General features: G+C 46.8%; 2 protein-coding genes across 2 annotated transcripts in view; both read right to left on the reverse strand.

Moving 5' to 3' along the window:
• The window catches only part of LOC116978101 (vascular cell adhesion protein 1-like), an 82380-nt gene extending 66711 nt beyond the window's left edge, over nt 1-15669 (reverse strand). Inside the window, exons 1-2 of the mRNA XM_033029124.1 lie at nt 15658-15669; nt 10810-10830 (exon numbers count right to left, since the gene is read on the reverse strand). The gene's annotated coding sequence lies outside the window, so the exon portion shown is untranslated. The remainder of the gene's footprint in view (nt 1-10809; nt 10831-15657) is intronic.
• LOC116978102 (hemicentin-2-like) overlaps nt 1-19843 on the reverse strand; it is a 28188-nt gene that overhangs the window by 6539 nt on the left and 1806 nt on the right. Inside the window, exons 4-17 of the mRNA XM_033029125.1 lie at nt 19487-19753; nt 18585-18848; nt 17096-17359; nt 15601-15864; nt 13435-13698; nt 11850-12113; nt 10365-10628; nt 8880-9143; nt 7388-7651; nt 6043-6306; nt 4699-4962; nt 3209-3472; nt 1708-1971; nt 126-389 (exon numbers count right to left, since the gene is read on the reverse strand). Coding sequence (XP_032885016.1) covers nt 126-389; nt 1708-1971; nt 3209-3472; nt 4699-4962; nt 6043-6306; nt 7388-7651; nt 8880-9143; nt 10365-10628; nt 11850-12113; nt 13435-13698; nt 15601-15864; nt 17096-17359; nt 18585-18848; nt 19487-19753 — 3699 coding nt within the window. The remainder of the gene's footprint in view (nt 1-125; nt 390-1707; nt 1972-3208; nt 3473-4698; nt 4963-6042; nt 6307-7387; nt 7652-8879; nt 9144-10364; nt 10629-11849; nt 12114-13434; nt 13699-15600; nt 15865-17095; nt 17360-18584; nt 18849-19486; nt 19754-19843) is intronic.

Genomic DNA, 19843 nt, shown 5'->3' on the forward strand with positions numbered 1-19843 from the left:
GGTCCTGAATGGTATGAATGTTCCCCCATAAATCCAAATCATTCTTTCCCCCCCTCGTAATAATTCAAGTGAAAATACTTTTCACATTCAGTTCCTGTAAATTTCTCATTAATTTCCATACAAACCTTGAACCTGGAGTTTAGTGATGTTGATCTGCTTCCCCAGAGCATTAATGGCCTCACATTGATACCACCCTGCATCAGTTGGCTGGATATCACGGATTGTCAATGTCCCATTCTCAGAGTCTAGCTCGCTCCATCCGCTCGATGAATTCCTCCTCAGTACAAGCTGGGCAGGGGGGTTGGACTGGGTTGTGCAGCTGAACGTGACCCTGTCTCCTTCCTTCACAGCAGAGGGGGTGATGGAGAGGGTAGTGTCCCTGGGGCCACCTGAAACCAGAGGCGTGAGAAATTAATGAACTGCAAAAAGTTGAGCCACATCCGTGCAAAGAAACATAGTTATTGCCATAAAGTGATATAGTGTGGAAACGGGACTTTCGGCTCAACTTACCCACACCAGCCATCATGTCCCAGCTACACTAGTCCCGCCTGCCCGTGTTTGGTCCATGTCCCTCCAAACCTGTCCTATCCAAGAAGGGTTTCGGCCCGAAACGTCGCCTATTTCCTTCGCTCCATAGATGCTGCTGCACCCGCTGAGTTCCTCCAGCAATTTTATGTACCTTCGATATTCCAGCATCTGCAGTTCCCTTTTGAACACCTATCCATGTACCCGTCTAACTGTTTCTTAAATGTTGGGATAGCCCCAGCCTCAACTACCTCCTCTAGCAGCTTGTTCCATACACCCACAACCCTTGGTGTAAAAAGGTTACCCCTCAGATTCCTATGAAGTCTTTTCCCTGACACATTAAACCTATGTTCTCTGGTCCTTGATTCACCTACTCTGGGCAAGAGACTCTGTACATCTACCTGATCTATTCATATCATTATGTCTATTAATGATTGTTACAATCATAGATTATTGCAATGTATAATAATCACCATGACTTGTCAGCTCAAGTTTCTGTTCAAGGAGTTAGGCACAAAAAGCTAGAAATTCTCTCCAGTCCTGTGCCAAAGGATGGCAGCAGTTAGTTACACTTTCACATACGTTGTTAAATTAAAACCCCCTCTAGTTGACATAAAAGATTCGGTAACACAATTCTAAATTTAAAGTGCCAGAGTTCTGCCCAGTTTATTCCTGCATCCTGGTCAATATTTATCACTAAACCAACATCAGTCTGAAGAAGGATCCCAACTTGAAACATTACCCATCCATGTTCTCCAGGGATGTTACCTGACACACTGAGTTACTCCAGAACTTTGTGTCTTTTTGTTGTTGTAAATCAGCATATACAATTTGTTTTTCTTCATCACTATAACTAATTGGTTTTCCTCACATTGCTCTTTGTGAGAATGTGCTGCACCACATTTCGTTGCTTCACATGTCAAAGGCACTTTATTGGTGATAAAGTGCTATGATAAATGCTATGTTGTATTTTTATTAGTGTGCTGCCAGGATATCCGAATTTCCCCTGAAACGGGGATTAATAAAGTTATTATTATTATTATTAAAGTGTTTGCGTGGTCCTGAATGGTATGAATGTTCCCCCATAAATCCAAATCATTCTTTCCCCCCCTCGTAATAATTCAAGTGAAAATACTTTTCACATTCAGTTCCTGTAAATTTCTCATTAATTTCCATACAAACCTTGAACCTGGAGTTTAGTGATGTTGATCTGCTTCCCCAGAGCATTAATGGCCTCACATTGATACCACCCTGCATCAGTTGGCTGGATATCACGGATTGTCAATGTCCCATTCTCAGAGTCTAGCTCGCTCCATCCGCTCGATGAATTCCTCCTCAGTACAAGCTGGGCAGGGGGGTTGGACTGGGTTGTGCAGCTGAACGTGACCCTGTCTCCTTCCTTCACAGCAGAGGGGGTGATGGAGAGAGTGGTGTCCCTGGGGCCACCTGAAACCAGAGGCGTGAGAAATTAATGAATTGCAAAAAGTTGAGCCACATCCGTGCAAAGAAACATAGTTATTGTCATAAAGTGATATAGTGTGGAAACGGGCCTTTCGGCTCAACTTACCCACACTAGCCATCATGTCCCAGCTACACTAGTCCCGCCTGCCCGTGTTTGGTCCATGTCCCTCCAAACCTGTCCTATCCATGTACCTGTCTAACTGTTTCCCTTGTGGCTAAAGGGATCAGAGGGTATGGAGAGAAGGCAGGTACGGGATACTGAGTTGGATGATCAGCCATGATCATATTGAATGGCGGTGCAGGTGGCGGTGCAGGCTCGAAGGGCCGAATGGCCTACTCCTGCACCTAATTTCCATGTTTCTTAAATGTTGGGATAGTCCCAGCCTCAACTACCTCCTCTAGCAGCTTGTTCCATACACCCACCACTCTTTTTTAAAAAAGGTTACCCCTCAGATTCCTATTAAGTCTTTTCCCCGACACATTAAATCTAAGTTCTCCTGTCCTTGATTCACCTACTCTGGGCAAGAGACTCTTATACATCTACCTGATCTATTCATATCATTATGTCTATTAATGATTGTTACAATCATAGATTATTGCAATGTATAATAATCACCATGACTTGTCAGCTCAAGTTTCTGTTCAAGGAATTAGGCACAAAAAGCTAGAAATTCTCTCCAGTCCTGTGCCAAAGGATGGCAGCAGTTAGTTACACTTTCACATACGTTGTTAAATTAAAACCTTCTCTAGTTGACAAAAAAGATTCGGTAACAAAATTATTAATTTAAAGTGCCAGAGTTCTGCCCAGTTTATTCCTGCATCCTGGTCAATATTTATCACTAAACCAACATCAGTCTGAAGAAGGATCCCAACTTGAAACATTACCCATCCATGTTCTCCAGGGATGTTACCTGACACACTGAGCTACTCCAGAACTTTGTGTCTTTTTGTTGTTGTAAATCAGCATATACAATTTGTTTTTCTTCATCATTACAACTAATTGGTTTTCCTCACACTGCTCTTTGTGAGAATGTGCTGCAACACATTTCGTTGCTTCACATGTCAAAGGCACTTTATTGGTGATAAAGTGTTTGCGTAGTCCTGAATGGTATGAATGTTCCCCCATAAATCCAAATCGTTCTTTCCCCCCCTCCTAATAATTCAAGTGAAAATACTTTTCACATTCAGTTCCTGTAAATTTCTCATTAATTTCCATACAAACCTTGAACCTGGAGTTTGGTGATGTTGATCTGCTTCCCCAGAGCATTAATGGCCTCACATTGATACCACCCTGCATCAGTTGGCTGGACATCACGGATTGTCAATGTCCCATTCTCAGAGTCTAGCTCGCTCCATCCGCTCGATGAATTCCTCCTCAGTACAAGCTGGGCAGGGGGGTTGGACTGGGTTGTGCAGCTGAACGTGACCCTGTCTCCTTCCTTCACAGCAGAGGGAGTGATGGAGAGAGTGGTGTCCCTGGGGCTACCTGAAACCAGAGGCTTGAGAAATTAATAAATTGCAAAATGCTTACCCAAATCCGTGCGAAAAAAACAGTCATAAAGTGATACAGTGTGGAAACAGGTCTTTCGGCTCAACTTGCCCAAACCAGCCATCATGCCCCAGCTACACTAGTCCCGCCCGCCCGTGTTTGGTCCATGTCCCTCCAAACCTGTCCTATCCATGTACCTGCCTAAGGAACACAGAAATGCTGGCGAAACTCCGCGGGTGCAGCAGCATCTATGGAGCGAAAGAGATAGGCAACGTTTCGGACCCAAACCCTTCTTCAGACTGATAGGGAGTTGGGGGAGGCAGGGAGAAGAAAGGAAAAAGGAGGAGGAGGAGCCCGAGGGCTCAGGGAGAGGTATGAAGGGGAGGAGACAGCAAGGGTTAACAGAATTATGAGAATTCAATGTTCATGCCAGCAGGATGCAGACACCCCAAGCGGAATATGAGGTGCTGTTCCTCCAATTTCCGGTGTTGCTCATTCTGGCCAAGGAGGAGGCCCAAGACAGAGAGGTCAGATACGGAATGGGAGGTGGAATTGAAGTGCCGAGCCACCGTGAGGTCAGGTTGGTTAATGCGGACCGAGCGGCGGTGTTCGGCGAAATGATCGCCAAGCCTACGCTTGGTCTCACCGATATAGATCAGCTGACATCTAGAGCAGCGGATGCAATAGATGCGGTTGGAGGAGGTGCAGGTGAACCTCTGTCGCACCTGGAACGACTGCTTGGGTCCTTGAATGGAGTCAAGGGGGGAGGTAAAGCGACAAGTGTAGCATCTCTTGCGGTTGCAAGGGAAAGTGCCTGGGGAAGGGGTGGAGCGGGAGGGAAGGGAAGAATTGACATGGGAGCTACGGAGGGAGCAGTCTTTGCGGAAGGCAGACAGGGGGGGAGGTGGGAAGATGTGGCGAGTGGTGGGGTCACGTTGGAGGTGGCGAAACTGACGGAGGACTATTTGTTGTATGTGCCGGCTAGTGGGGCGAAAGGTGAGGACCAGGGGGACTCTGCCCTTGTTGTAAGTGGGGGGACATGTACCTGTCTAACTGTTTCTTAAATGTTGGGATAGTCCCAGCCTCAACTACCATGGATGGTATGAATGCTCCCCCATAAATCCAAATCATTCTTTCCCCCCCCCCCCCCCCTCGTAATAATTCAAGTGAAAATACTTTTCACATTCAGTTCCTGTAAATTTATCATTAATTTCCACACAAACCTTGAACCTGGAGTTTGGTGATGTTGATCTGCTTCCCCAGAGCATTAATGGCCTCACATTGATACAGCCCTGCATCAGCTGGCTGGACATCACGGATTGTCAATGTCCCATTCTCAGAGTCTAGCTCGCTCCAACCGCTCGATGAATTCCTCCTCAGTACAAGCTGGGCAGGGGGGTTGGACTGGGTTGTGCAGCTGAACGTGACCCTGTCTCCTTCCTTCACAGCAGAGGGGGTGATGGAGAGAGTGGTGTCCCTGGGGCCACCTGAAACCAGAGGCGTGAGAAATTAATGAATTGCAAAAAGTTGAGCCACATCCGTGCAAAGAAACATGGTTATTGTCATAAAGTGATATAGTGTGGAAACGGGCCTTTCGGCTCAACTTACCCACACCAGCCATCATGTCCCAGCTACACTAGTCCCGACTGCCCGTGTTTGGTCCATGTCCCTCCAAACCTGTCCTATCCATGTACCTGTCTAACTGTTTCTTAAATGTTGGGATAGTCCCAGCCTCAACTACCTCCTCTAGCAGTTTGTTCCATACACCCACAACCCTTGGTGTAAAAAGGTTACCCCCCAGATTCCTATTAAGTCTTTTCCCTGACACATTAAACCTATGTTCTCTGGTCCTTGATTCACCTACTCTGGGCAAGAGACTGTACATCTACATGATCAATTCATATCATTATGTCTATTAATGATTGTTACAATCATAGATTATTGCAATGTATAATAATCACCATGACTTGTCAGCTCAAGTTTCTGTTCAAGGAATTAGGCACAAAAAGCTAGAAATTCTCTCCAGTCCTGTGCCAAAGGATGGCAGCAGTTAGTTACACTTTCACATACGTTGTTAAATTAAAACCTCCTCTAGTAGACATAAAAGATTCGGTAACACAATTTTAAATTTAAAGTGCCAGAGTTCTGCCCAGTTTATTCCTGCATCCTGGTCAATATTTATCACTAAACCAACATCAGTCTGAAGAAGTATCCCAACTTGAAACATTACCCATCCCTGTTCTCCAGGGATGTTACCTGACACACTGAGCTACTCAAGAAATTTGTGTCTTTTTGTTGTTGTAAATCAGCATATACAATTTATTTTTCTTCACCATTACAACTGATTGGTTTTCCTCACATTGCTCTTTGTGAGAATGTGCTGCACCACATTTCGTTGCTTCACATGTCAAAGGCACTTTATTGGTGATAAAGTGTTTGCGTAGTCCTGAATGGTATGAATGTTCCCCCATAAATCCAAATCATTCTTTCCCCCCCTCGTAATAATTCAAGTGAAAATACTTTTCACATTCAGTTCCTGTAAATTTCTCATTAATTTCCACACAAACCTTGAACCTGGAGTTTGGTGACGTTGATCTGCTTCCCCAGAGCATTAATGGCCTCACATTGATACAGCCCTGCATCAGCTGGCTGGACATCACGGATTGTCAATGTCCCATTCTCAGAGTCTAGCTCGCTCCATCCCCTCGATGAATTCCTCCTCAGTACAAGGTGGGCAGGGGGGTTGGACTGGGTTGTGCAGCTGAGCGTGACCCTGTCTCCTTCCTTCACAGCAGAGGGGGTGATGGAGAGAGTGGTGTCCCTGGGGCCACCTGAAACCAGAGGCATGAGAAATTAATGAATTGCAAAAAGTTGAGCAACATCGTGCAAAGAAACATAGTTATTGTCATAAAGTGATATAGTGTGGAAACGGGCCTTTCGGCTCAACTTACCCACACCAGCCATCATGTCCCAGCTACACTCGACCCACCTGCCCGCCTTTATTCCATGTCCCTCCAAACCTGTCCTATCCATGTACCTGTCTAACTGTTTCTTAAATGTTGGGATAGTCCCAGCCTCAACTACCTCCTCTAGCAGCTTGTTCCATACACCCACAACCCTTGGTGTAAAAAGGTTACACCTCAGATTCCTATGAAGTCTTTTCCCTGACACATTAAACCTATGTTCTCTGGTCCTTGATTCACCTACTCTGGGCAAGAGACTCTATTCATCTACCTGATCTATTCATATCATTATGTCTATTAATTATTGTTACAATCATAGATTATTGCAATGTATAATAATCACCATGACTTGTCAGCTCAAGTTTCTGTTCAAGGAATTAGGCACAAAAAGCTAGAAAGTCTCTCCAGTCCTGTGCCAAAGGATGGCAGCAGTTAGTTACACTTTCACATACGTTGTTAAATTAAAGCCCCCTCTAGTTGGCATAAAAGATTCGGTAACACAATTATAAATTTAAAGTGCCAGAGTTCTGCCCAGTTTATTCCTGCATCCTGGTCAATATTTATCACTAAACCAACATCAGTCTGAAGAAGGATCCCAACTTGAAACATTACCCATCCATGTTCTCCAGGGATGTTACCTGACACACTGAGCTACTCCAGAACTTTGTGTCTTTTTGTTGTTGTAAATCAGCATATACAATTTGTTTTTCTTCATCATTACAACTAATTGGTTTTCCTCACACTGCTCTTTGTGAGAATGTGCTGCACCACATTTCGTTGCTTCACATGTTAAAGGCACTTTATTGGTGATAAAGTGTTTGCGTAGTCCTGAATGGTATGAATGCTGCCCCATAAATCCAAATCATTCTTTCCCCCCCTCGTAATAATTCAGGTGAAAATACTTTTCACATTCAGTTCCTGTAAATTTCTCATTAATTTCCACACAAACCTTGAACCTGGAGTTTGGTGATGTTGATCTGCTTCCCCAGAGCATTAATGGCCTCACATTGATACAGCCCTGCATCAGCTGGCTGGACATCACGGATTGTCAATGTCCCATTCTCAGAGTCTAGCTCGCTCCATCCGCTCGATGACTGCCTCCTCAGTACAAGCTGGGCAGGGGGGTTGGACTGGGTTGTGCAGCTGAACGTGACCCTGTCTCCTTCCTTCACAGCAGAGGGGGTGATGGAGAGAGTGGTGTCCCTGGGGCCACCTGAAACCAGAGGCGTGAGAAATTAATGAATTGCAAAAAGTTGAGCCAAATCCGTGCAAAGAAACATAGTTATTGTCATAAAGTGATATAGTGTGGAAACGGGCCTTTCGGCTCAACTTACCCACACCAGACATCATGTCCCAGCTACACTAGTCCCGCCTGCCAATGTCAATGTCCCTCCAAACCTGTCCTATCCATGTACCTGTCTAACTATTTCCCTTGTGGCTAAAGGGATCAGAGGGTATGGAGAGAAGGCAGGTACGGGATACTGAGTTGGATGATCAGCCATGATCATATTGAATGGCGGTGCAGGTGGCGGTGCAGGCTCGAAGGGCCGAATGGCCTACTCCTGCACCTAATTTCTATGTTTCTTAAATGTTGGGATAGTCCCAGCCTCAACTACCTCCTCTAGCAGCTTGTTCCATACACCCACCACTCTTTAAAAAAAAAAAGTTACCCCTCAGATTCCTATTAAGTCTTTTCCCCGACACATTAAACCTATGTTCTCTGGTCCTTGATTCACCTACTCTGGGCAAGAGACTGTGTACATCTACCTGATCTATCCATATCATTATGACTATTAATGATTGTTACAATCATAGATTATTGCAATGTATAATAATCACCATGACTTGTCAGCTCAAGTTTCTGTTCAAGGAATTAGGCACAAAAAGCTAGAAAGTCTCTCCAGTCCTGTGCCAAAGGATGGCAGCAGTTAGTTACACTTTCACATACGTTGTTAAATTAAAGCCCCCTCTAGTTGACATAAAAGATTAACACAATTTTAAATTTAAAGTGCCAGAGTTCTACCCAGTTTATTCCTGCATCCTGGTCAATATTTGTCACTAAACCAACATCAGTCTGAAGAAGGATCCAAACTTGAAACGTTACCCATCCATGTTCTCCAGGGATGTTACCTGACACACTGAGTTACTCCAGATCTTTGTGTCTTGATGTTGTTGTAAATCAGCATATACAATTTATTTTTCTTCATCATTACAACTAATTGGTTTTCCTCACACTGCTCTTTGTGAGAATGTGCTGCACCACATTTCGTTGCTTCACATGTCAAAGGCACTTTATTGGTGATAAAGTGTTTGCGTAGTCCTGAATGGTATGAATGTTCCCCCATAAATCCAAATCATTCTTACCCCCCCTCGTAATAATTCAAGTGAAAATACTTTTCACATTCAGTTCCTGTAAATTTCTCATTAATTTCCATACAAACCTTGAACCTGGAGTTTGGTGATGTTGATCTGCTTCCCCAGAGCATTAATGGCCTCACATTGATACAGCCCTGCATCAGCTGGCTGGACATCATGGATTGTCAATGTCCCATTCTCAGAGCCTAGCTTGCTCCATCCGCTCGATGACTGCCTCCTCAGTACAAGGTGGGCAGGGGGGTTGGACTGGGTTGTGCAGCTGAACGTGACCCTGTCTCCTTCCTTCACAGCAGAGGGGGTGATGGAGAGAGTGGTGTCCCTGGGGCTACCTGAAACCAGAGGCGTGAGAAATTAATAAATTGCAAAATGTTTAGCCAAATCCATGCGAAAAACAGTCATAAAGTGATACAGTGTGGAAACAGGTCTTTCGGCTCAACTTGCCCAAACCAGCCATCATGTCCCAGCTACACTAGTCCCGCCCGCCCGTGTTTGGTCCATGTCCCTCCAAACCTGTCCTATCCATGTACCTGCCTAAGGTACACAGAAATGCTGGAGAAACTCAGCGGGTGCAGCAGCATCTATGGAGCGAAAGAGATAGGCAACGTTTCGGACCCAAACCCTTCTTCAGACTGATAGGGAGTTGGGGGAGGCAGGGAGAAGAAAGGAAAAAGGAGGAGGAGGAGCCCGAGGGCTGAGGGAGAGGTATGAAGGGGAGGAGACAGCAAGGGTTAACAGAATTGTGAGAATTCAATGTTCATGCCAGCAGGATGCAGACACCCCAAGCGGAATATGAGATGCTGTTCCACCAATTTCCGGTGTTGCTCATTCTGGCCAAGGAGGAGGCCCAAGACAGAGAGGTCAGATACGGAATGGGAGGGGGAATTGAAGTGCCGAGCCACCGTGAGGTCAGGTTGGTTAATGCGGACCGAGCGGAGGTGTTCGGCGAAACGATCGCCAAGCCTACGCTTGGTCTCACCGATATAGATCTGCTGACATCTAGAGCAGCGGATGCAATAGATGAGGTTGGAGGAGGTGCAGGTGAACCTCTGTCGCACCTGGAACGACTGCTTGGGTCCTTGAATGGAGTCAAGGGGGGAGGTAAAGCGACAAGTGTAGCATCTCTTGCGGTTTCAAGGGAAAGTGCCTGGGGAAGGGGTGGAGCGGGAGGGAAGGGAAGAATTGACATGGGAGTTACGGAGGGAGCGGTCTTTGCGGAAGGCAGACAGGGGGGGAGGTGGGAAGATGTGGCGAGTGGTGGGGTCACGTTGGAGGTGGCGAAACTGACGGAGGACTATTTGTTGTATGTGCCGGCTCGTGGGGTGAAAGGTGAGGACCAGGGGGACTCTGCCCTTGTTGCAAGTGGGGGGGCATGTACCTGTCTAACTCTTTCTTAAATGTTGGGATAGTCCCAGCCTCAACTACCATGGATGGTATGAATGCTCCCCCATAAATCCAAATCATTCTTTCCCCCCCCCCCCCTCGTAATAATTCAAGTGAAAATACTTTTCACATTCAGTTCCTGTAAATTTCTCATTAATTTCCACACAAACCTTGAACCTGGAGTTTGGTGATGTTGATCTGCTTCCCCAGAGCATTAATGGCCTCACATTGATACAGCCCTGCATCAGCTGGCAGGACATCACGGATTGTCAATGTCCCATTCTCAGAGTCTAGCTTGCTCCATCCGCTCGATGACTGCCTCCTCAGTACAAGGTGGGCAGGGGGGTTGGACTGGGTTGTGCAGCTGAACGTGACCCTGTCTCCTTCCTTCACAGCAGAGGGGGTGATGGAGAGAGTGGTGTCCCTGGGGCTACCTGAAACCAGAGGCGTGAGAAATTAATAAATTGCAAAATGTTTAGCCAAATCCATGCGAAAAACAGTCATAAAGTGATACAGTGTGGAAACAGGTCTTTCGGCTCAACTTGCCCAAACCAGCCATCATGTCCCAGCTACACTAGTCCCGCCCGCCCGTGTTTGGTCCATGTCCCTCCAAACCTGTCCTATCCATGTACCTGCCTAAGGTACACAGAAATGCTGGAGAAACTCAGCGGGTGCAGCAGCATCTATGGAGCGAAAGAGATAGGCAACGTTTCGGACCCAAACCCTTCTTCAGACTGATAGGGAGTTGGGGGAGGCAGGGAGAAGAAAGGAAAAAGGAGGAGGAGGAGCCCGAGGGCTGAGGGAGAGGTATGAAGGGGAGGAGACAGCAAGGGTTAACAGAATTGTGAGAATTCAATGTTCATGCCAGCAGGATGCAGACACCCCAAGCGGAATATGAGATGCTGTTCCTCCAATTTCCGGTGTTGCTCATTCTGGCCAAGGAGGAGGCCCAAGACAGAGAGGTCAGATACGGAATGGGAGGGGGAATTGAAGTGCCGAGCCACCGTGAGGTCAGGTTGGTTAATGCGGACCGAGCGGAGGTGTTCGGCGAAACGATCGCCAAGCCTACGCTTGGTCTCACCGATATAGATCTGCTGACATCTAGAGCAGCGGATGCAATAGATGAGGTTGGAGGAGGTGCAGGTGAACCTCTGTCGCACCTGGAACGACTGCTTGGGTCCTTGAATGGAGTCAAGGGGGGAGGTAAAGCGACAAGTGTAGCATCTCTTGCGGTTTCAAGGGAAAGTGCCTGGGGAAGGGGTGGAGCGGGAGGGAAGGGAAGAATTGACATGGGAGTTGCGGAGGGAGCGGTCTTTGCGGAAGGCAGACAGGGGGGGAGGTGGGAAGATGTGGCGAGTGGTGGGGTCACGTTGGAGGTGGCGAAACTGACGGAGGACTATTTGTTGTATGTGCCGGCTCGTGGGGTGAAAGGTGAGGACCAGGGGGACTCTGCCCTTGTTGCAAGTGGGGGAGCATGTACCTGTCTAACTCTTTCTTAAATGTTGGGATAGTCCCAGCCTCAACTACCATGGATGGTATGAATGCTCCCCCATAAATCCAAATCATTCTTTCCCCCCCCCCCCCTCGTAATAATTCAAGTGAAAATACTTTTCACATTCAGTTCCTGTAAATTTCTCATTAATTTCCACACAAACCTTGAACCTGGAGTTTGGTGATGTTGATCTGCTTCCCCAGAGCATTAATGGCCTCACATTGATACAGCCCTGCATCAGCTGGCTGGACATCACGGATTGTCAATGTCCCATTCTCAGAGTCTAGCTCGCTCCATCCGCTCGATGACTGCCTCCTCAGTACAAGCTGGGCAGGGGGGTTGGACTGGGTTGTGCAGCTGAACGTGACCCTGTCTCCTTCCTTCACAGCAGAGGGGGTGATGGAGAGAGTGGTGTCCCTGGGGCTACCTGAAACCAGAGGCGTGAGAAATTAATGAATTGCAAAAAGTTGAGCCAAATCCGTGCAAAGAAACAAAGTCATAGTCATAAAGTGATACAGTGTGGAAACACGCCTTTCGGCTCAACTTACCCACACCAGCCATCATTTCCCAGCTACACTAGTCCCGCCTGCCAATGTCAATGTCCCTCCAAACCTGTCCTATCCATGTACCTGTCTAACTGTTTCCCTTGTGGTTAAAGGGATCAGAGGGTATGGAGAGAAGGCAGGTACGGGATACTGAGTTGGATGATCAGCCATGATCATATTGAATGGCGGTGCAGGCTCGAAGGGCCGAATGGCCTACTCCTGGACCTAATTTCTATGTTTCTTAAATGTTGGGATAGTCCCAGCCTCAACTACCTCCTCTAGCAGCTTGTTCCATACACCCACCACTCTTTTTAAAAAAAGTTACCCCTCAGATTCCTATTAAGTCTTTTCCCCGACACATTAAACCTATGTTCTCTGGTCCTTGATTCACCTACTCTGGGCAAGAGACTGTGTACATCTACCTGATCTATTCATATCATTATGACTATTAATGATTGTTACAATCATAGATTATTGCAATGTATAATAATCACCATGACTTGTCAGCTCAAGTTTCTGTTCAAGGAATTAGGCACAAAATGCTAGAAAGCCTCTCCAGTCCTGTGCCAAAAGATGGCAGCAGTTAGTTACACTTTCACATACGTTGTTAAATTAAAGCCCCCTCTAGTTGACATAAAAGATTCGGTAACACAATTTTAAATTTAACGTGCCAGAGTTCTGCCCAGTTTATTCCTGCATCTTGGTCAATATTTATCACTAAACCAACATCAGTCTGAAGAAGGATCCCAACTTGAAACGTTACCCATCCATGTTCTCCAGGGATGTTACCTGACACACTGAGTTACTCCAGAACTTTGTGTCTTTTTGTTGTTGTAAATCAGCATATACAATTTGTTTTTCTTCATCATTACAACTAATTGGTTTTCCTCACATTGCTCTTTGTGAGAATGTGCTGCACCACATTTCGTTGCTTCACATGCCAAAGGCACTTTATTGGTGATAAAGTGCTATGATAAATGCTATGTTGTATTTTTATTAGTGTGCTGCCAGGATATCCGAATTACCCCTGAAAAGGGGATTAATAAAGTAATTATTATTATTATTAAAGTGTTTGCGTAGTCCTGAATGGTATGAATGTTCCCCCATAAATCCAAATCATTCTTTCCCCCCCTCGTAATAATTCAAGTGAAAATACTTTTCACATTCAGTTCCTGTAAATTTATCATTAATTTCCATACAAACCTTGAACCTGGAGTTTGGTGATGTTGATCTGCTTCCCCAGAGCATTAATGGCCTCACATTGATACAGCCCTGCATCAGCTGGCTGGACATCACGGATTGTCAATGTCCCATTCTCAGAGTCTAGCTTGCTCCATCCGCTCGATGACTGCCTCCTCAGTACAAGGTGGGCAGGGGGGTTGGACTGGGTTGTGCAGCTGAACGTGACCCTGTCTCCTTCCTTCACAGCAGAGGGAGTGATGGAGAGAGTGGTGTCCCTGGGGCTACCTGAAACCAGAGGCGTGAGAAATTAATAAATTGCTAAATGTTTAGCCAAATCCGTGCGAAAAAACAGTCATAAAGTGATACAGTGTGGAAACCGGTCTTTCGGCTCAACTTGCCCAAACCAGCCATCATGCCCCACCTACACTAGTCCCGCCCGCCCGTGTTTGGTCCATGTCCCTCCAAACCTGTCCTATCCATGTACCTGTGTAAGGTGCACGGAAATGCTGGAGAAACTCAGCGGGTGCAGCAGCATCTATGGAGCGAAAGAGATAGGCAACGTTTCGGTCCCAAACCCTTCTTCAGACTGATAGGGGGTGGGGGGAGGCGGGGAGAAGAAAGGAAAAAGGAGGGGGAGCCCGAGGACTGAGGGAGAGTTAGGAAGGGGAGGAGACAGCAAGGGTTAACAGAATTGTGAGAATTTAATGTTCATGCCAGCAGGATGCAGACACCCCAAGCGGAATATGAGGTGCTGTTCCTCCAATTTCCGGTGTTGCTCATTCTGGCCAAGGAGGAGGCTCAAGACAGAGAGGTCGGATACGGAATGGGAGGGGGAGTTGAAGTGCCGAGCCACCATGAGGTCAGGTTGGTTAAAGCGGACCACGCGGAGGTGTTCGGCGAAACGATCGCCAAGCCTACGCTTGGTCTCACCGATATAGATCAGCTGACATCAAGAGCAGCGGATGCAATAGATGAGGTTGGAGGAGGTGCAGGTGAACCTCTGTCGCACCTGGAACGAACTGCTTGGGTCCTTGAATGGAGTCAAGGGGAGAGGTAAAACGACAAGTGTAGCATCTCTTGCGGTTGCAAGGGAAAGTGCCTGGGGAAGGGGTGGAGTGGGAGGGAAGGGAAGAATTGACAAGGGAGTTACGGAGGGAGCGGTCTTTGTGGAAGGCAGACAGGGGGGGGAGATGGGAAGATGTGGCGAGTGGTGGGGTCACGTTGGAGGTGGCGAAACTGACGGAGGACTATTTGTTGTATGTGCCGGCTAGTGGGGTGAAAGGTGAGGACCAGGGGGACTCTGCCCTTGTGCCTGTCTCACTGTTTCTTAAATGTTGGGATAGTCCCAGCCTCAACTACCTCCTCTAGCAGCTTGTTGCATACACCCACCACCCTTGGTGTAAAAAAGTTACCCCTCATATTCCTCTTAAGTCTTTTCCCCTACACATTAAACCTATGTTCTCTGGTCCTTGATTCACCTACTCTGGGCAAGAGACTCTGTACATCTACCTGATCTATTCATCTCATGATGTCTATTAATGATTGTTACAATCATAGATTATTGCAATGTATAATAATCACCATGACTTGTCGGCTCAAGTTTCTGTTCAAGTAATTAGGCACAAAAAGCTAGAAAGTCTCTCCAGTCCTGTGCCAAAGGATGGCAGCAGTTAGTTACACTTTCACATACGTTGTTAAATTAAAACCTCCTCTAGTTGACATAAAAGATTCGGTAACACAATTATAAATTTAAAGTGCCAGAGTTCTGCCCAGTTTATTCCTGCATCCTGGTCAATATTTATCACTAAACCAACATCAGTCTGAAGAAGGATCCCAACTTGAAACATTACCCATCCATGTTCTCCAGAGATGTTACCTGACACACTGAGTTACTCCAGAACTTTGTGTCTTTTTGTTGTTGTAAATCAGCATATACAATTAGTTTTTCTTCATCATTACAACTGATTGGTTTTCCTCACATTGCTCTTTGTGAGAATGTGCTGCACCACATTTCGTTGCTTCACATGTCAAAGGCACTTTATTGGTGATAAAGTGTTTGCGTAGTCCTGAATGGTATGAATGCTCCCCCATAAATCCAAATCATTCTTTCCCCCCCTCGTAATAATTCAAGTGAAAATACTTTTCACATTCAGTTCCTGTAAATTTCTCATTAATTTCCACACAAACCTTGAACCTGGAGTTTGGTGATGTTGATCTGCTTCCCCAGAGCATTAATGGCCTCACATTGATACCACCCTGCATCAGCTGGCTGGACATCACGGATTGTCAATGTCCCATTCTCAGAGTCTAGCTCGCTCCATCCGCTCGATGACTGCCTCTTCAGTACAAGCTGGGCAGGGGGGTTGGACTGGGTTGTGCAGCTGAACGTGACCCTGTCTCCTTCCTTCACAGCAGAGGGGGTGATGGAGAGAGTGGTGTCCCTGGGGCTACCTGAGACCAGAGGCGTGAGAAATTAATGAATTGCAAAAAGTTGAGCCAAATCCGTGCAAAGAAACATAGTTATTGTCATAAAGTGATATTGTGTGGAAACACGCCTTTCGGCTCAATTTGCCCACACCAGCCATCATTTCCCAGCTACACTAGTCCCGCCTGCCAATGTCAATGTCCCTCCAAACCTGTCCTATCCATGTACCTGTCTAACTATTTCCCTTGTGGCTAAAGGGATCAGAGGGTATGGAGAGAAGGCAGGTACGGGATACTGAGATGGATGATTAGCCATGATCATATTGAATGGCGGTGCAGGTGGCGGTGCAGGCTCGAAGGGCCGAATGGCCTACTCCTGCACCTAATTTCTATGTTTCTTAAATGTTGGGATAGTCCCAGCCTCAACTACCTCCTCTAGCAGCTTGTTCCATACACCCACCACCCATGGTGTAAAAAAGTTACCCCTCAGATTCCTATTAAGTCTTTTCCCCGACACATTAAACCTATGTTCTCTGGTCCTTGATTCACCTACTCTGGGCAAGAGACTCTGTACATCTACCTGATCTATTCATATCATTATGACTATTAATGATTGTTACAATCATAGATTATTGTAATGTATAATAATCACCATGACTTGTCAGCTCAAGTTTCTGTTCAAGGAATTAGGCACAAAAAGCTAGAAAGTCTCTCACGTCCTGTGCCAAAGGATGGCAGCAGTTAGTTACACTTTCACATACGTTGTTAAATTAAAACCCCCTCTAGTTGACATAAAAGATTCTGTAACACAATTATAAATTTAACGTGGCAGAGTTCTGCCCAGTTTATTCCTGCATCCTGTTCAATATTTATCAGTAAACCAACATCAGTCTGAAGAAGGATCCCAACTTGAAACGTTACCCATCCATGTTCTCCAGGGATGTTACCTGACACACTGAGTTACTCCAGAACTTTGTGTCTTTTTGTTGTTGTAAATCAGCATATACAATTTATTTTTCTTCATCATTACAACTAATTGGTTTTCCTCACATTGCTCTTTGTGAGAATGTGCTGCACCACATTTCATTGCTACACATGTCAAAGGCACTTTATTGGTGATAAAGTGTTTGCGTAGTCCTGAATGGTATGAATGTTCCCCCATAAATCCAAATCATTCTTACCCCCCCTCGTAATAATTCAAGTGAAAATACTTTTCACATTCAGTTCCTGTAAATTTCTCATTAATTTCCATACAAACCTTGAACCTGGAGTTTGGTGATGTTGATCTGCTTCCCCAGAGCATTAATGGCCTCACATTGATACAGCCCTGCATCAGCTGGCTGGACATCATGGATTGTCAATGTCCCATTCTCAGAGTCTAGCTCGCTCCATCCGCTCGATGACTGCCTCCTCAGTACAAGGTGGGCAGGGGGGTTGGACTGGGTTGTGCAGCTGAACATGACCCTGTCTCCTTCCTTCACAGCAGAGGGGGTGATGGAGAGAGTGGTGTCCCTGGGGCTACCTGAGACCAGAGGCGTGAGAAATTAATAAATTGCAAAATGTTTAGCCAAATCCGTGCGAAAAAACAGTCATAAAGTGATACAGTGTGGAAACAGGTCTTTCGGCTCAACTTGCCCAAACCAGCCATCATTTCCCAGCTACACTAGTCCCGCCCGCCCGTGTTTGGTCCATGTCCCTCCAAACCTGTCCTATCCATGTACCTGCCTAAGGTACACAGAAATGCTGGAGAAACTCAGCGGGTGCAGCAGCATCTATGGAGCGAAAGAGATAGGCAACGTTTCGGACCCAAACCCTTCTTCAGACTGATAGGGAGTTGGGGGAGGCAGGGAGAAGAAAGGAAAAAGGAGGAGGAGGAGCCCGAGGGCTGAGGGAGAGGTATGAAGGGGAGGAGACAGCAAGGGTTAACAGAATTGTGAGAATTCAATGTTCATGCCAGCAGGATGCAGACACCCCAAGCGGAATATGAGATGCTGTTCCTCCAATTTCCGGTGTTGCTCATTCTGGCCAAGGAGGAGGCCCAAGACAGAGAGGTCGGATACGGAATTGGAGGGGGAATTGAAGTGCCGAGCCACCGTGAGGTCAGGTTGGTTAATTCGGACCGAGCGGAGGTGTTCGGCGAAACGATCGCCAAGCCTACGCTTGGTCTCACCGATATAGATCAGCTGACATCTAGAGCAGCGGATGCAATAGATGAGGTTGGAGGAGGTGCAGGTGAACCTCTGTCGCACCTGGAACGACTGCTTGGGTCCTTGAATGGAGTCAAGGGGGGAGGTAAAGCGACAAGTGTAGCATCTCTTGCGGCTGCAAGGGAAAGTGCCTGGGGAAGGGGTGGAGCGGGAGGGAAGGGAAGAATTGACAAGGGAGTTACGGAGGGAGCGGTCTTTGCGGAAGGCAGACAGGGGGGGAGGTGGGAAGATGTGGCGAGTGGTGGGGTCACGTTGGAGGTGGCGAAACTGACGGAGGACTATTTGTTGTATGTGCCGGCTAGTGGGGTGAAAGGTGAGGACCAGGGGGACTCTGCCCTTGTTGCAAGTGGGGGGGCATGTACCTGTCTAACTCTTTCTTAAATGTTGGGATAGTCCCAGCCTCAACTACCATGGATGGTATGAATGTTCCCCCATAAATCCAAATCATTCTTTCCCCCCCCCCCCCCCCTCGTAATAATTCAAGTGAAAATACTTTTCACATTCAGTTCCTGTAAATTTCTCATTAATTTCCACACAAACCTTGAACCTGGAGTTTGGTGATGTTGATCTGCTTCCCCAGAGCATTAATGGCCTCACATTGATACAGCCCTGCATCAGCTGGCTGGACATCACGGATTGTCAATGTCCCATTCTCAAAGTCTAGCTCGCTCCATCGGCTCGATGACTGCCTCCTCAGTACAAGCTGGGCAGGGGGGTTGGACTGGGTTGTGCAGCTGAACGTGACCCTGTCTCCTTCCTTCACAGCAGAGGGGGTGATGGAGAGAGTGGTGTCCCTGGGGCTACCTGAAACCAGAGGCGTGAGAAATTAATGAATTGCAAAACGTTTAGACAAATCCGTGCAAAGAAACATAATCATAGTCATAAAGTGATATAGTGTGGAAACAGGCCCTTCGGCTCAACTTGCCCACACCAGCCATCATTTCCCAGCTACACTAGTTCCACCTGCGCGCATTTGGTCCATGTCCCTCCAAACCTGTCCTATCCATGTACCTGTCTGACTGTTTCTTAAATGTTGGGATCGTCCCTGCCTCAACTACCTCCTCTAGCAGCTTGTTCCATACACCCACCAACCTTTGTGTGAAAAAGTTACCCCTCAGATTCCTACTAAAGTTACCCCTCAGATTCCTACTAAATCTTTTCCCCTTCACCATAAACCTATGTCTGGTCATCGATGCACTCACTCTGGGCAAAAGACTCTGTGCATCCGCCCAATCTATTCCTCTCATGATTGATACACCTCTATAAGATCATCCCTCACCTGCGCTCCAAGGAATAGAGTCCCAGCCTGCCCAACCTCTCCCTATAGCTCAGACCCTTTAGCCCTGGTGACATCCTGGTAAATCTTCTCTCAACCCTTTCCAGCTTGACCACGTCTTTCCTATAACAATGATAGTAAAATTACAATAGTGAAACAAACGCACCTTGAACGTGGAATTCCACCTCCTTGGTGCTTGTCCCCAGTTTATTGCCGGCTTCACAGCGGTACATTCCCGTGTCCCCGAACAGGGCCGGTGACAGGTGCAGAATCGCTCGATCCTCGGCCACGACTGACCAGTTGCCGGCGGATAACTTGCTCCACACAATTGTGGCAGCGGGGCTGCTGTCTGCAGCACAGGTTAGCCGAACATCCTGACCCTCTCTCACTGTGGCAGAGGGCTCTGCAGTAATGTCAATCTCTGTGGGGGCATCTGTAGAAGGAGATGGGATAATTCACTACATTAAAGGCGGGCGACTTAAACCATTGTCCAGACTATGTTTATGACTGTGATTCCGTTCTC

The sequence above is a fragment of the Amblyraja radiata genome, chromosome 10 (genome assembly GCF_010909765.2).
Source record: "Amblyraja radiata isolate CabotCenter1 chromosome 10, sAmbRad1.1.pri, whole genome shotgun sequence".
NCBI lineage: Eukaryota > Metazoa > Chordata > Chondrichthyes > Rajiformes > Rajidae > Amblyraja > Amblyraja radiata.